Source organism: Eurypyga helias, unplaced genomic scaffold, assembly GCF_000690775.1.
Source record: "Eurypyga helias isolate BGI_N326 unplaced genomic scaffold, ASM69077v1 scaffold30351, whole genome shotgun sequence".
Taxonomy (NCBI): Eukaryota; Metazoa; Chordata; class Aves; order Eurypygiformes; family Eurypygidae; genus Eurypyga; species Eurypyga helias.
This window is the reverse complement of record NW_010229392.1, coordinates 26,780-43,326: the sequence shown is the minus strand read 5'-3', so window position 1 is coordinate 43,326 and position 16,547 is coordinate 26,780. Positions and strand designations below refer to the sequence as shown.

Here is a 16,547-nt window from a genome sequence, read left to right as displayed (position 1 = left end):
CCTTGACTGAACCACGCCGTGGCCAGGTGTTACTATGGGCCCGATGCCTTGTTCCTGGATCAGCTGAGGCGGTGTGGGTTTGGAGAGCTGCGGGGGAAGGAGGAGGCAGGGTGAGAAGTGAAGGCACCGGCTGGGAGAGGGGATTCAGAGGGCACTGTGTGAGCTTCTCAACCGATAATGAGCAGAAACTCAGAGACTTTAGTCCCTTGCGTTGAACAAAGGAGTGGAGGAGGTTTAGTTTCTTCTGGAAAATAGGAACACAGAACCGTTCAGGTGCGGGCTGGGTGTTGCGGAGCCAGTGTTCGTTGTACCTCTTCCTCCCTCCAACCTTCCTGTCCGGGATGGTGCCTGGGGCCGGACTCGGGCCTGCCTGCGGCCAGGGAGCCCGTGGGCCGGAGGCAGGATGGCTGTGCCTGCAGCGCTGCGGTCAGGGTCAGCGTCCCGCCTGGCCTGGCTGCCGGGCGAGCGTCTCGGTCCATGGCCTGAGGCTGCTGCAGAGCGCTGAGGCTCTTTGGCTTGGGTCGCTTGCTAACTGCCATGTATCACGAGAGGTTTGACGCCCCTGTTTGGGTTGTGAGTCACCTTTTACCAAGAGAGAATTGTCTTCAAACCACTTTTTGGGTTTATAAGTAAAATCTGAAAATGTGAGTGTTTTTCGCTGTTTCCTTCCTGCCTCCCTCCTGGTTTTAGTCAGTAAAGGATTTTGATACCTGTGAGTGCAGGAGGGGTTTTTGGAGCGTTAGCATTGTCCCAAAACCTGAGCAACGGTGAGGGAAATGCATTGGTCAGAAGTTTATTTTCCACTCTCTCTGTCTTGAACTGCAAACTATTACTTGACACTTGAGAGAAAAGTTGTTTCTGTGAATGTTTTACTTTCTGCTCTTTATTCCCCTAAGATGAAAACCTCTTTCTCCTATGTTTTGATGTATTTTTGAGTGAGAATAGAAAAAAACAAGATCAGGTAGTTGTACCTAGAAAGGAAGGGGTTTTCTGCTTTTAATACTATTTTTTTATATCTCTGTTACAGATGATTTTTTTAAAAGGGCACAGGCAAGTATTCTCTTAGTGCACTTATTTTAACACACACTTTAAGGAGCTTGCTCCTTGAAAATGCTTTCTATTCTGTGTTTCAGATAAACCAAGGAGTCGATACGCTGTGAATAGCTCTGGTGACACCACAGAGGATCAAGATGGGGACTCCAGGTAGCAGAAAACATTCCTCCTTGCCTAAGAGTTTGAAACAGAGGAGAGAGGGTCTCTTGCCTGCTAGTTCAGTAGGCAAATTTTCTTGGACTGTATAGAAGGCAACTTGCAAAGAAGTGCTTTAATGCCAAGGTATGAGCAAATTAGTGCTTAGTAATGAGGAATTTCTCACAAGGGAATGCTACTGAACCTTTTGTTTTCTGGGCAAGGTATAGGTCAGGTATTTTGCGCTCGTTAGAAAGGCAGTGTTACTCTTTCAAAGCTGGGAGTATTAATACTTTGGCAAAATTCCACTTTTCTTTACTTGCCTACCTCTAACTGGATATATTATTCAGTTGCCTCAAATTCTTCCCTAGCTCATGTAATTGTCATATAGAATTGCTGTGCGCTAATGCGTAACTAATTTTGTTTCTCCAGATATAGCTGCCCTTGTGTCTGTGGAGTGAAATAGTAGCTCAGAAGGAAACTGAGGCTTAAGAGATAGTTTTTCAATTACAGGAAATCAGCGAGTAACAAAACGCACTGAAAATAGGCAGTGTGTTGTTCAGCCTGCATGTTCGTACGGATGGACCCTCTAATTAGTTTTTGCAGAATAATTTAAATCTGCTGCATGGTTCTGAATTTATCACTACCAGACATGAGACACATCTGGGAAAAAAAAGGCTTTTTGTCTGTAGGCCCATAGTTCAGTTGCAGATCGTTTTTGCGATACGTGTTTTAATCTCCAGTATTAATAAAGCGGAGTAGTTGCTGCTCATGTAAAAGTAAAAAAGAAGTACTCATCACTTGCCCACAGAAAAGAAATCTAGATCCCAGCCTTGCAAAATGTAAGCTTGGTCTTAGCTTTATGACTGCAAATGGTTTAGCTGAAATTAAAATCACTCAGTAAACTTCATCACATTCTTATGTTTTTCTAGGACTGGGATCTTATGAAAAACTATTTTACTCGAGGTCATTCATATCTCCTGCCTCGTCTGGTAGCTCTGAAACCTTCAAATGCAGCCTTCTGTCGTGTCTGCGGCAAAAGCAGTGCGGTACAGGGCTCAACTCCAGTAGGAGCAAGCCGTGGTTTTGGAATATGGGTAGTTGGTGATTGGGGTTTCAGACAGTGCTGCGGACAGCAGCTAGTGTGGACATCAGGAAAGTTCAGTGTCCGTGTTTGCTGGTTATCTCAGGGATTTTGTTGGTTGCTGTTCAAAACCCTGGCTCTAGTATTTCCCTAGGTAGATTAAGACGGTGTTGGAATGGTACCAGCTTCTGTCTGGTACTGATTCTTGTTGCTTCTGCCATTTTGGCAGGTTGGACAGAGGCCTTGATGCGGAGCTGCCTTCGCTGGATGTTGTCTGTGGTGCTGAATTAGTGGGCTGCAGGATGTGGTTGTGATGTAGGAAAAGCTTTTGTCATTTCAAATTATGGTCAGATGAGAAAGCTGCTAATATTCTCCTGAAACTGGTTTTAAGTAGGTTGAATATGTTGGCATGTAACTTATATTAAACAAATATTTAGTTTATTTCATTGCAGTGGTGTCCAGAACTCTGGGCTTGAAAGCTAGCGCTTTATCTCCTGGTGAGGTATTTGTTACGAAGCTTTTAGTGTTTAAAGGAATTCGTGATCTCTCAGTTGAGCTCATGAAGTGCAAAGTATTGCAGTTCTAAAGCACTGAATGAAAGACTGTTAAGACAGAAACTCCCCTCTGCAGGGATGGTCTTCAGAAAAAGGCAGTTGTCACTTGCAGGTTTTTGTATATAGCAATACACAAACTCATGCTGCAGTGTCTGCGCCCGACTCAGGTCAGTGTTTGTAAGCTTATACCTAGTCAGATGAAATCGAGGTGTCAGCCAACACAGGTCTGTTAGCAGGAAGTCCCTTCGTCTTCTCTCCTATGGATCTGTCTATAGCTGCCATGCAGATGAAGGGGAAATAGAGGAAGAGGAGCGTTTATGTTGCTCTGAAAGTGTTGGTTCTAGAGGCCAGGTACCGAGGTCCAGCACACTGCTTATGCTGCTTGCTTGGCTGGGCATCTACATTCAGAAATTCATGGTCTCCTTCAAAATAATGTTTGTTTGAAGTTTGTTTATGGAAAAGCTTTTTCCCAATGCCTGTGTAATCAGTGTTGTAAGTACACTGCATCCCATACAACTGATGGAGCAGCTAAATGTCTCCTCTTTGGTGATAGTAGCTAGTAGACAAAATTACCGATGCTCTTTATATACCGAGTACTGTTATATTAGACAAGAGGAGGTTTGTTGGCAGTTAGTGTCTTTCATTGGACTTACTGATACAGGTGGAAAAAATAGGCAATTTTTAGGTACACCGGCCCTTCTTTCATCACAAAACAAAAGGGATCTTCAAAACTAGGTGCAGCAGGTTGCTCAGACTTTTGATTTGTATCAGACCATTTTAGGAGTAACAGAAGTTGGTGCCTTGGAGCAGCAGGGATTCTGAGGTGCAGATGTCTTGGAGAGAGCAAGGTGCATATGCTTTGTAAACTAGGAAGGGAAGGAGTTTAACTGTCATGTGCCATAAAACCAGTATCATCGTTGAGCCCATGGGTGTATTTTCCTCACTAACGTTATGAATTTTTGCTCCTGGGCTCCCACTTGGAATGTCTTTTGTGTGTTCCCATTGAAGATCAGGTTGGAGAAACCAGGAATGGAGTGACTGGTTTTGTGAGAGCCATTTCCCCAGCAGCAGCTCTGTCTCTCTAAGTTCATTTTTCCACGGTGCAGTGGAGCAGCGGTTCTCTTCCTGGAACACCCAGTTCAGTTCTCCATGGACAGAGTTCATCAAGTCCAGTCTGTTTTCTCGTGGGGGTGATTTTCTGATCAGAGTTGTCCCTGATGAAAGTAATTTATTAAGTGCTTTCATATTATTTCTGGAAGGTTTCTTCAAGGAAGAGTTGGCAAAAAGATTCCTTTAGATCGCCGCGTGTCGGTAACATCTGTGGATATTTTTAGTGGCACAGACTGAGGCTTTGAAGCAGGCAGACTGCTAGGTTGAGTTGGTGGTGTATGGCAAGTTTGACAGTGTTGAAGGGTTGAGTCGTTCCCATATTTTCGTGTTCAGTAGCAAAGCTATTTCAGATTTGTCTTGCTGCTATAATAGCTCTTAGAAGGGCTGGATTCATCCTTTTTTATACTGGATGGCTGTGTTTAATTAACTAGCAATCTAGAGCTGATAAGCTTCATTATTGCTTCTTGTCCTGAGCTGCTGGAACCCAGATTGATTACTTTTGAGCTGACCTTGCCTGGAGCAGTTGAGGTGTATGTATTTCTTTATGGCCTCAGAAAAGACAGAATTAGATCAGTTTAGGTGCCTGAACTCCCCATTTCCATATAGCATATTTGTATGCATAATTGGATTTCTTTGGTCATTGTTGCACTTTTCGGGTTTTATGGACAACTGCAGCCTATTCCTGACATTCCTACCTCTAGGATACTGGTGTGTATTTGCTTGTATTAATTTCTGATCAATGGAGCTGTGTGGTCTTCAGAACATAGATTTTTCTTCCTTTTTAAAGCAAGTCAAGCAGCAAGCATGGTTGAGGTGTGTTGGTGGTGTCCGTGGGACAAAAAGGTACTCAGAAGAATCTCGCAGTGTCAAAACAAATTGCCTGCCAAGTGTCTCTCTTTGTTGTCTTCTTCTCAGCCTTTTTTCATTTGCTCTCTTCAAAAACATCCTGCAGTTTTTGAGTGATTTACCAGTAATTCATACCCTCACTGCTTACGAAGGTGCCTGCCCGTCTTTTTGTTTTCCTTCCTGAAAAAACGTGAGGCAATTACTCTTTTGATGCCATAAGACAGTGCTTTGTTAAATTGATATGAAATGGTTTTTCTGAAGGTGGTGTAGTCTAAAAGCAAAAATTCTAATGAAGGTGCACGTACAGTAACATATGTTACACCAGACTTTGCATTTTTTAGTGTTACAAGTGACTAACTGAAGGAGGTTTAGCAAGTTTGACAGCACTGATGTCATTAATTGGCCAAACGCTTCTGTTACAAAAAAACCCCAAGTTACTGACAAACAAGGACTTGAATGTCCCTTTCTAACAAACAGTAGTTCTCCTGTGCTAACATTTCTGTATCCTCTGTCCCTCTTTCACTGGACTCCAGTGTTCTTCCTTGTATTTGTTCTGAAAGGCTTCCTTTCTGTAAGCCCGTGCTTTTCCATCCACCCCTTTGAACACCCTTCCTGTAATATCACCCCCCTGGTACCGTTTGTCATCTAGGGTGCTGTAGGTTCCCTTTTCAACATGACCAGTAGAAATCTGCTGTCTTTTGGATTAAATTGTTGTTGGAGGTTTTAATTTTGTCTCCCCTTTCTAAGGTGAGCAGTATAAAGCTTTTATCAGATTAATTTTTAGTCTGTTTAGGGAAGTTGTTTCAGGAAACAAGTCCTTTTTTTTTTTCCTTGTTATTTGGGATAAAAAGATGTTGAGTGTTAAGATGAAAACAGGTGTTTGTTTCTCTGATATAAAAGTGAGTACAGCTCTGAGTACTGTACAGTGAGTACAGGTTTTTAGGTTCTTTGCCTTGAAAACTTTTTCAGCCTGCTCTTCCTAAGCTTCTGGTTATTGCCTGGGGCAGAGACAGAGAATGACTTCATGCTTGTGTTGTGATTCTGGACAGACTTGTACCTATTGTTTAGGTCCCTGGGGGGAGCAGCAGCGGCTCTGTGTGCAAGGCCTTTTACAGAATCCTGGCTGTGCATGCAACGATAAATGTTTGGCATCCTCTTTTTCCAAGTCTTGCGGGTATGGCAGCACCAGGGCCAAATTGTGAAGAGCTGGGGGTCATTTGGGGCTGCACAGGATGTTCCTTTGGTGAAAACGCTGGTAATAGTGTAGGAAAGAAACTCGAGTTTCGTATCTGCTCTAAATCAGACTGCAGCCTCTTCTGTTTTAAGGTAAGCATGAATGAAGAAGTGTGGTGTAAATACAGCTCCATAAGTGCACGTATTGTGGGAACACATTACAGCACCGGCACCAGTGAGAGGACTAAAATGCCTTAGCCTGTTTTCTCCCTGTTGTCCATCTAAGCCTGCAGTATATCCCCAGAATTCACCTACCATTAACTTTTACTCTTCTCAATACTTGTATTTCCTTTACAGGAGTTTAACTCTTAATAGTTCATCCTAGTTTTTAATATTATCTCTTCTTTTTTTTTTTTTTTTGTATTTTGTGTACTTGCCTCGTTTATTTTCTTTTGTTGTGTTTTGTTTTGTGTTTATGGCCATGTTCCCATTTCAGAGACCAATGTCCTCTAACTGATGAGCAATTGGTTTCAGGGTAAGACCAAACGTTCTAAACAATCACCTTTGTCTAGAATGGCTTTCTTTTCTCACCATCCTTTTAATTGTGCTTTGTTTCTGGTTTCTGTTTTACACCGAATGATGAGATAATTATATGCTAAATCACGATGTCTGTAGGAAGCGTATTGCTAGAGTTTTATGCAAGGATAATTACAAAGGTCCTACTAACATTTCTGTGCTTCCTGTAGGGTATCCAGAATGGGTGAGGTACTGTCCCTTCTGTGAATTGAGATAAGTTGTGATCCTCCGAGAAGGCAGCAAATATAGCCTTGCGTTGTAGTTATTCCAACAAGGAGCCCTAAACCAAATGGCTTTCTGATGAGCAATGACTTGAAAGTACAGATCAGTGAGTAAAATATTTAATCCCACAGTAATTCTGGAGAGGAATTCAGTGACCTGGTTTTGAGCAGCTGCTCTGGTTGCTTGTTCTCGGTGCCCCACTAAGCTAAACTGGATGACTGCATTGTACCCCCTTTTTGTTTGTGTGGAGGGAAAAGTGCTTATCTCTACCCAGGGCCCCAAAAGTATTAAATTATCCCTGCTTAACATAAAAAACCTCACCTAGATACTCAGCTCCCATTCTAAATTACTTCCAAGCAGAATTCTTTATAAAAACCTTGATTTGAATTCCTGTGGCATATAAAAAGTTATTATCTGTTCCCGGGGAAAAAATGAATTTGTGTTTGAAGAGTCTTTCCTCCTCCTTTTCCGTCTGCTAAAGCAATTGTTGTTTCAGCTGGGTTTCCAGAGGGGATGCTGGTGACAGCAGTCGGTCTGCACTAGTGTGGTTTGTATCGCACTGCTGGATTGTCTGCTGTTGCTGCTGTGTTGAGCTCCTGATAGGAGGAGTAGGATTTTTTACGCAGATGAAAGCTTTTGGTTTTTGTATTTAGTTTCTGCCTGCTGAATTCCTTAGTACAGGAGAGGTTTGCTTCCCTCTGGAAATCACAGTGCTCAGAGTAATCTCGTAAAAGGAGAAAGGGACTGTTACTGCCCAACAGTGAAACCTAATCTGCTCCTAACAAACTCTTGGGCTCTGAGAAGTCAGTATTTTTAGGTCAACCTAATACACCCCAGAGATTAGAAAATCAGTATTAAAATATCCAAAGTAGAAGTGTTATTTCCTAAGATGAGATGACAAGTTTGACATGATGGGAATAATGTATCTACTGTCCCTCAATCTCCCTATCATCTTGAAGCCTAAGAAATGTATAAATTGTAGAGCACTGGGGGAGGAAAACCCAACCCAGTAAGTCCAGGCTGTCAGACGAGGAGGTAGGGCTGGAGTCTAGATCACTCTTGGGAGAGCCTGGGGTGATACCATGTGTCTGTACCCATTGGGTGGCATCCCTGTAACCCCTCACAGGGTTGCCTTTCCTGAGCATGTGGTCTGGCTGCTGTTGCAGTACTCTCCCAGAAAGAGAAGTCTCTGCTAGTGAGAAGATACCGAGGGCTTTACAAAATCAGCCTTTGAATCTTCTCCCCACAGAGGCAGGGCAGGCAGAGGGCTGTTGGTGTCATGCGATCTCCTGGGGAGCTGCTGAACTCACGTTCAGCACCACGTTTATCTGTTAAAAGATCTGCTGGTGTAATTCCTTGTAAAAGTCCAATCTTGGCAGTGGTGAAAGTCACCATACGATCAATTTTCTGGCTCCCAAGGTATCCTTTGCCAAGGCTAGGGAGAGGGGAGAGGAACTGATTTCCTACTAGCAAAGCAGGCTAGTTTACCCTCCTTCTCCCTCTGCCCCCCAAAACATATTCTCGTTTTGGATCCATTGCTATTAGACTTCCTGGCCTCATGATGAGCCTGCTAACGACACAGCTAACAGGGCAAATAGAGGGCGAAAAACTCATTGCTGTCCTGGTGACATTTTTCCTGTATTAATCTCCAGGGACTCTTGGTCCAGGCCTCCTTTGAGGGCGCTTTGCCCTTTCGTCACCAAACCCATGTGTTGTGCAGCCTGGTGCAGTGCGATGGCTGGGCATCGTGGGGGCTCAGGAGTCTCTGGCTAGTCTCCCCATCTCCCTGCTTGCCTTTAGTTGTGATGGGAACAGAGTGGCCAGGGATTTGGAAGTTTGTACGGAGCTGCTCCTTCCATAAGCCAAATGTAAGCAGTGTGCTGTGGTCAGGATGACCATTTGTACAAACACCAGGACTTGAACAGCTCCTAAAGCCCTGTGTTGTCCTTCATCTTCAGTATGTGTAGGTCTCATAGAAGAAATGCCCTTGGGTCCTGTGCAGATGGATACACAGGAAAGAGCTGGCTGTGTGCATTTGTTTTAATTTCTGTGGTGCTCTGTAACTCGCTCAGACTGAACTAGGGATATGGTGTATTAACTCCTTCTCTGGGCGCTGAGGGCTCACTTGTGGCCAAGAGATAATGTGAGCGCAGCACACACCCATGCCTGCCCTTTTCTCTGAGTGATACTGGGTTATCTGGGATACCTGCCTGGTGGAGGGGGGTGGTCTGACAGGGACACACATCCCTGAATGTAAATAAAGAAAATGAAATAAAGGCTTCCATTCTTAAAAAAACTGGTCTCAGCAGAAATTCATTTGGTTAACTGGGAGTCTGAGAAATCAGTTGAGGAAAGAACTTGCTAATATCAAACCTTGCACTGCTCACATTCCAGAACAAGTTGCCTCCAGCAGCTAACTGAGGGCCTCTTCCCTGTGGATTTGAGCTCCACTGTCTCAAGTGAGGAAAACCAGGGTTTGTAGAGATCAGACCAACGTTGCAGTGTCATGGGAAAGAGCGGTAGCAGAATTGCGAATTGCTCCCTTGTCACCCTGGATTCTTACCTGTTTTTGCAGTGGTAGCTGTATTTTGCAGGTCAGACTCGTAGACCCTTGCCCTCCTGTCTCACAGCTGCCTTCTTCCCACCACCAACCCAGAGCAGTGCACTGAAACCATGGTCGCTGCTGGGGAGGGTCTGCCCTGTCACAACTTTGTCTCAGTTTGGTTTATCGAATCAGAGAGCTCAGGTGAGGCCAGGCAGCTCTCGGAGGGGTGCCAGTGGTCTGTTAACCACAGGTTGAGATCTGTTAAGTGAGTAACTTTGGGTCTCACAGATGAGATTTGGAAAAGGAGGGACAAGCGCTGGATGTATGTTTCTTCTAATTGAATCAGCTCTTTCTTGCCTTCCCCTCTGCCATACTGGGTGGCTTAAAGATCTCTGTTGTGCTTGAGTGACAGGCTGTGTCGATATGTAGTGGCTTAGTAAGTTCATTAACCTGCAGCTAAATCCAGGCAATGGCTAACTCGAGCTGGTTTTATATTTAAGTGAACTGCATCTAATCTTTCCAATGTATTTTGCTGAGCATGTAATTAAATAAGCATGACCCTGCAGTCTTTGTCGCGAATGCTTCCTGTTTTATAATTGCGATGATCTGAGAGCTGTAATTAAGGGGTTCTTAATTTTCCATAATTGGTGGTACTCCAGGTACAGCAGTTTAGGTAAAACATAATACTTTAAAAACTTACAAGTTAAATATATCTGCATTTGGAGGAATATTCTAGGGGTATGCTTTTTGAAAATTGTAGTAACTTCTCTTTCTGCTCTTCAAGGTTTTCAGATGTCATCCTGGCAACAATTTTGGCTACCAAGTCAGATATGTGTGGCAAAAAGTTTGAACTGAAGATTGATAATGTTCGCTTTGTTGGCCATCCCACGTTGCTTCAGCACGCCCTTGGCCAGGTACGATACGAGCTCTGCTCTGGACACCTGCCTTCTTTTCAAACTGTCTAGCTTGGTTAGGAAACTTTGGATTCAAAATGTGTGTCTTGGCTTTCCATCCTGTTTTTATTTCCTGATGTTCTAAGCTATCTTTTACTTACTTCCAGATAAATACAATGAGTGGCAAACTGAGGGAGCTGTGTCAGTGATCACAGAAACCCCCTTCTGCTTACTGTAGAAAAGCAGTGTGCGTAAAGAGAAGTCATACTAAGCAGTCCAGCTCAAAAAGCTGTTTCTCACTGATTGCAAATTAGCTTTATAGCACCTCTAATTAGTATGGCAGTTAAAAAGAAAAACCTACCCAAACCTTTCACAAACGCTAGAAGCCATGTGTCAGCTTTGTTTGGCTTTTAACTCTTACTGGTGCTGAAGATGATTCACAAGGCTCGGCTGGAATAGGTAAGATGTTGAAAAAGGTCTCGAATTTTCTTGTAGACGAAGTCAGGCTGCCATTCGCATTGAGACCTTGCTCCGTGGCCTGCATCTTAGCTGCTTGGAATGAGAGCAGTTGCCGCCTAGGCTATGGAAAAGGTCCTGCTTAAATCTAGGAAAGAGTTTACATGCTTTTATGTGCAAAATATCCCCTGTCCCATTCCTTCTTCCTGATAGACTTTAAGAGTGAACTAGGCTTTGGTAATTTCTGAGTCCAACACTTGATCTCTGTCACTGAACTGCATTGGTCTCATTTTTCATCTAATTTACTAAGTTGTTCATTTTTTCAGGAAGAAAAATCTGCTTGCCAATTCTATCATCCTTTCTGTCTATAATTAGACATGCAAAGAGATTGTTGGCAACCTCTGATTGATGTTTAGAGGACCAGACTGCTTTAATTCAAGCGAGGAGCTGGCCTCAGGCATCAAAAGTTGCTGGTGTTCTACTTTGGAAACTCGGTCGTGAGTCTACAAGGAATGTGGTGGAGGATGACCAAGAGTCAGTCTAAGCTGTTTTGGAGGGTAGAATTCAAGTATCCCTAAGCTATGCAGGTCCATCACCATTCCCAAACAAGGCAAGCAACGAACTGGGCCCAAAGTTTGTACAGGGACCGCAGCCAGGGGCAAAAGGAAATAGGACCAGAGATTGTCTGGAGGATAAGGCTGCAATGTACTTAAAAAGGGTCCAGCCAGGAGGCAAGCTACCTACGATAACATAGGTTGAAGATCCATCCTGGAGACAGGGCTGGAGGCAGGCACACCTCCAGGCCCTGGGCTGACCATAAATGGGGCTCCTGGGTCACGGGCAAGGGTTGTTAAGGGCCATTAAGACCTTTCAGTGCCCCTAGGGCCCTGACAGCAGTGACCTGTTCTCTCTTGGTATCAATTCCTATATTTTGCTCATCTCATCCAAAAGGCACAATTTCCTAAATGAGGTTGAAAATTTGTATTGCATTCTTTCACCACATATACATTCTCTCCACTTTCTAGGCAGTTTTAACCTAATTGCATGAAATAATCTCGTCATTTTCAGTTTGTCTAAATAAAATTGCACCTGGATAAATAAACAAAGTTATAAAGTGCTCTCAACACTTTCTTGTTACTTCATGCAGGATCTTCTTTTTGGGTGTGTCTTATCACGCTAGTAGGCACCCCAGAACTTTCTCGTGTCCAGAATCTTCTAGACGTGGCAGCCATTTCTGTTAGTTCCTTTGAGTCTAAATCTTTTGCAGTTAGGAGGAAGCTAGATGGAGCTCCTTTCCCATGGAGCAAAGGCAGTGACCGGAGTAACCTGACAGTCTCTGGTTTGGGTTTCTTCTGAGTTCATGCTGCAGTAAGTTAACCCACGGGACAGCTCAGCCAGTTCTTACTCAGATGAGATTCAGGAGTTGCAGGAGCATGAATATTTAATCCTGTGTGCCAGACAAGCCTTTTCTGTAGCAATATTCTGAGTTCTTCAAATTCCTTGAGCATTTTCTTTCCCAGATTAGTCCTGTCGGGACAAGAAGTGGTATGAAAGCTAGCCTGCATCCCAATTGATGTTGATGGTGGTAGTTTCTTTGATTTTTAAGGAAGGAAAAGGATTAGTCACTACACTCGGAAATGCTTTTGAGTCTTTCTTGAAGTTCACCGGAAATCCTGGAACGTGTAACTCCAGGAGAACAAATAAACATAGTAAATTGGCTTTACCACCCTCCCATCACTGCCTTTTTGACAGAACTTCACTTACAGTTCAGAAAAAAAAAATATGTATCACTGCTTCTAGTTTCTTTAAATTTTTGAGACTGCTGAGGGAAAGCACTTGGATTTCGGAGTTCACGGCTGAGCAGTTCATTGCAGATGCTTGGGACCTGGCGGGAAGGGTGGAAGCAGGTCTGCTGTCGCCAGCTTTGCTGCATTTGCCCTGTCTCAGAGGCTGCGTTAGCTACGTGTGCACATACGTTGGGTAGAGGCCGAATACGGGGTTAGCTGGGTGCTTGGCCTGGTAGGTTATATCCGTTTTCACTTGGGTGGGTGTTCAGCAGAGAGCTTCAGGGGTGGCAGGGATGTCCTCTGGGTCCTGTGCTCCATCTTGTGGTGACGCTTGGTTCAGACTTGTTCCTCTTGGATGTGCAAATTAAACTGGCTCGTCCTCTTGGCTTTGGCTGATCCTCCCCACCAGAGTCTGTAGCTGCCTTAGGGGTGAAGCTCTCTGCTGCAGAAAGAACAGGGGGGTGGGAGAATGTGTTTGAAATCCTGCAGGAAGGGAAAATGAAACCTTTTGGGTTTGTACTGGGTAAATGTGTGAGCACATGGGTAGTTCTACAGCACTTTTTTTTTTTTCTGATAAAAGTAACAGTTTGTAACATGACACAATCCAAATGGGCATTTTAGGAAATGGAAGAATAGGTGTGGCCTGGGATGAGAAATCTGTGGATTTCTCTTAACAGTATATATAACAATTGTGCTAAGGAAAATTTAAGTCTAGGATCCTTAATGATGCTAAATGCAATAGTGAAGACACCTAGTAAGACTGCTGTCTTAACTGCCACAGGTCTCCATGGTCATGACCAAAAAGCTTTGGTTTAAGTCTTCACAGCTTCTCAGAAAAGGCAGTGTTCTAGGATAACTGTGATACTTTGATAAGAAAATAATCACAGTTCTATTTCTCACAAGTAAAATTTTGATGGTATAGTTGAATTTTCTCTCGTCTGTTACTTGACTCAGTTAGACTTTTTTCTCTTTCTTTTCCCTCCGTTGCCAGGGCTGACTGTCACTAGCTGATGGGATTTTTTTAAAAAATATTTTTCAGGTGTCCAAAACTGATCCCTCACCAAAGAGAGAGATGCCCACTATGATTCTCTTCAACGTGGTGTTTGCACTAAGGGTAAGGACTGTCTTCATTCCAGCTGACGGTGGGATGTGCTTCGCATGTATGAGAGAATGCAGTAGGCTCACGTTCCAGTCATCTCTTGTAAAACATTTGGTGCCTGATTTCATTGGGATAGTTTAATTTGAAACAACAAACCTAAACAATGTGGAATGTGACACTGACAAGTGGGAAAGTTTTCCAGCCCAGTGGAAAACAAGTACGGTTGTTCTCTTCGGGACATCTTCCAGAGTCGCTGGTTTTAAATACCCAGAGAGTAAAGGCATGCAAGAAACCAGTTTCCAAAATAGATATGAACCCAATTGCAAGTTCTCTGTGTGTCTTGTCTGATGTATTAGTGAGCTGGTTATCTGCTGTGATTTTCTTAGACCCTGCAGTTCTGGCTTGCCCCACTAAGCTATGCAAGAAAGCGGCCTGGGTCTGACTGTCAGATGCTGCACTCACATGTAACTGCTCTGCTCCTGCCCAGGACACGACCAAGCCCATACAACTGCACTAGTACATTGCTGAGCCCCTGTGACTCCATCCAGAACTCATCGGTTCTGCTCCAGCGGCAGCGTGGGCAGTGCTTCGTGTGTGGCCAGCCTTAGGAGTCAGGTCCGCGCCATGGCCTTGCTCAGCCCAAGCTTGCTCAGTGCAGAGTCACTGAGAAACCTACTCTGGCTCAGAACAGCACTGCTTTGACCCTTCCTCAAGGTGTATGATAGAGATATGTGCCTTTGCTCAGTGCCTCTAGGCTTTTTTTGTCATTAAATGGCCAGTGTCTGAAGACTGCCTCTCTCAGCGATGACATCACTGTACAGGGAGTGTGGCTGTAGCACTCTAAATGAGAAGACGGTACAAGTGAAGAATCAGTAGGTTTTGATGCTCAGCAAGAACCTGGAGGAAATACTTAGTTTTTTGCTTGGAATTTTTTTCAGGCTTACTCTATTGACTAGATCTTGGTATCTGTGTTAAAGGATCCTGGCTTGGCTAATTTGGTGGTATAAAACCCTAGAAATTTCATTATGTTTGAGCATTATTTGATTTCTGAGTTCTGACTGTCTCTTCCCAGCCCACAGATTGCATCTGTGGAGCCACCATATTATTTCTGTGGCACGTACAAATAGGAAGAGACATTTTAAAAATGAAAGAAGGAGTTAAAATAGCTATCTTTATGGAAGTGGCTGATATTTTTTGCTCAATTGGATATAATGTCATGATATAAAAGCCTCCAGCTCCCTGCTTGTTAAACAGCGGGAGGTTTTTGTCCTTTTAGCACTATAAAAAGTTATAAACGCTGGCTTTCCAGTGGTGATTAACATGGACATGGCCACAGTCCGGATGGTGTGTCCTCAGTTGAAGAGTAAGGTTTCACAGAAGATGGTTATCGCAGGAATCAGTCTGAAGCAAGCAAGAAATCATTCACTGACTTCTGCTGGGGATCCAGTGCTCTGCTTTGGGACAGTCTTAGGGCAGGAAGTGCCAAATTTGCAATACTGGAGTTGATTTTAGATTTCACACACTAAGAGATGTTAGCTTGAAGAGCTTGGATGTTTTGGAATGTTGGTAAAGCACTGGGTGTAGGTGAGTGTGTGTAGATACACAGGCAAACACAAACATTCACACACATTGAGTCATGTGAAGCAGAAGTGTTGGAACCACTACTCCTTCATTCACAATACTGCAAGAGCTTGAAGAAGTATGAGGACTGTGTCTAGCCCACATTTTTCTAGAATCTGATTTCTAGTGGTTCTCCTAGGAAAATTTGCTTTTTTTTTTCCTTTTTGGCACTGTGGTTGTGTGTGTAAATGAGCACTAAATCCTATTTGCCCATGAGACACTCTTAGTTCATAGAGAGCCGGCAAGTTTCTGGAAAATGCTGTGCAAGAAGCAAGTGGAAATTTTTTCCTAGCACGGTGTAGTGCACTGCAGAGGGTGGGTGGAGGCATTCTGAGATAAAGATGAGAGTCCATCTGCAGTGGGCAGACAGAGCAGGCAAAGTCCCAGATGCTATAATCAGCGCCGATCCTGCTGTGTTTAAGCTTCAGGGTTACCAACGTGTCGTGACTCAGCAAGAACAGTGAATCCAAAAATGATGACTCATGGTTTGCTAGTTTACACGCCACGTTATCGCTTGCTAGAACCGTAAATTCCTTTAAATGTCTTAACAAACACGAAGCAGCTGCTTACTCATACTGGAGCCACCGAGTCCCCCCCCTTGTCAGCTGTACTTACACGATAAGATTTTTCTAGCACTTTTACTCTGGGACTTGCATGAACATGGTGTTAGTAAAAAGCCATATTTGTGAAATATTCGGAAACTTAAAACCAAGTTCATTCTGGTTTGGGATCGAATTGTTGCTTATGTGCTGGTAGTTCTTACCTAGTTCTGCCTTGTCGGTGTGTAAGCCAGCCATCAGTAGAGTAACATGGAGTGAGTGGGTTGTGTTAAAGGCACTGCAGTCCTTGCACCCCCACTGAGCTTAACCTGAACACGGTGATACTCTGCCTTTTCAAACAGCTTGACACTTCTCACTGTGTGAAATTGAGTTCTTTGGTCTCTCTGCTAGCAAAAGGCCCAGTAACAATTGGAATTGGAACAATTCTTTTTGGGCCTTGCCAAAGAGGCTGACTTCTGATATCTACGAAAGATAATTATTTTGTCTCATCACTGTAGTTCCACATATGTGATTGTGACTAAAGCACCAACCTGTTTCTTTTCTGTGTTGCCTGTAGGCCAATGCAGATCCATCCGTGATAAACTGCTTACACAACCTCTCCCGAAGAATCGCCATAGTCTTGCAGCATGAGGAGCGCCGCTGCCAATACCTGACCAGGGAGGCCAAGCTCATCTTAGCTATTCAGGATGAAGTGTCTGCCATGTCAGAAAGTGGGTGCTGAGCTTTGCATTGTGCAGGAATATGTTTGCCCAGGAGCACTTTTTCAGAAAGTGCTTCTTCAGAAGTGCCCCAGAAGTGCACTTCTTTCTTCTTTTGTGGCTGGGATCGGTATGA

General features: G+C 43.8%; 1 protein-coding gene across 1 annotated transcript in view; it reads left to right on the top strand.

Moving 5' to 3' along the window:
* Window positions 1-1,141: 1,141 nt before the first annotated feature.
* Window positions 1,142-16,547, top strand: part of NPRL3 (nitrogen permease regulator-like 3 (S. cerevisiae)) — a gene marked incomplete at its 3' end in the record, with an annotated part of 42,180 nt that continues 26,774 nt past the window's right edge. Inside the window, exons 1-5 of the mRNA XM_010160389.1 lie at window positions 1,142-1,203; window positions 6,452-6,490; window positions 10,083-10,212; window positions 13,474-13,548; window positions 16,270-16,423. Coding sequence (XP_010158691.1) covers window positions 10,129-10,212; window positions 13,474-13,548; window positions 16,270-16,423 — 313 coding nt within the window. The remainder of the gene's footprint in view (window positions 1,204-6,451; window positions 6,491-10,082; window positions 10,213-13,473; window positions 13,549-16,269; window positions 16,424-16,547) is intronic.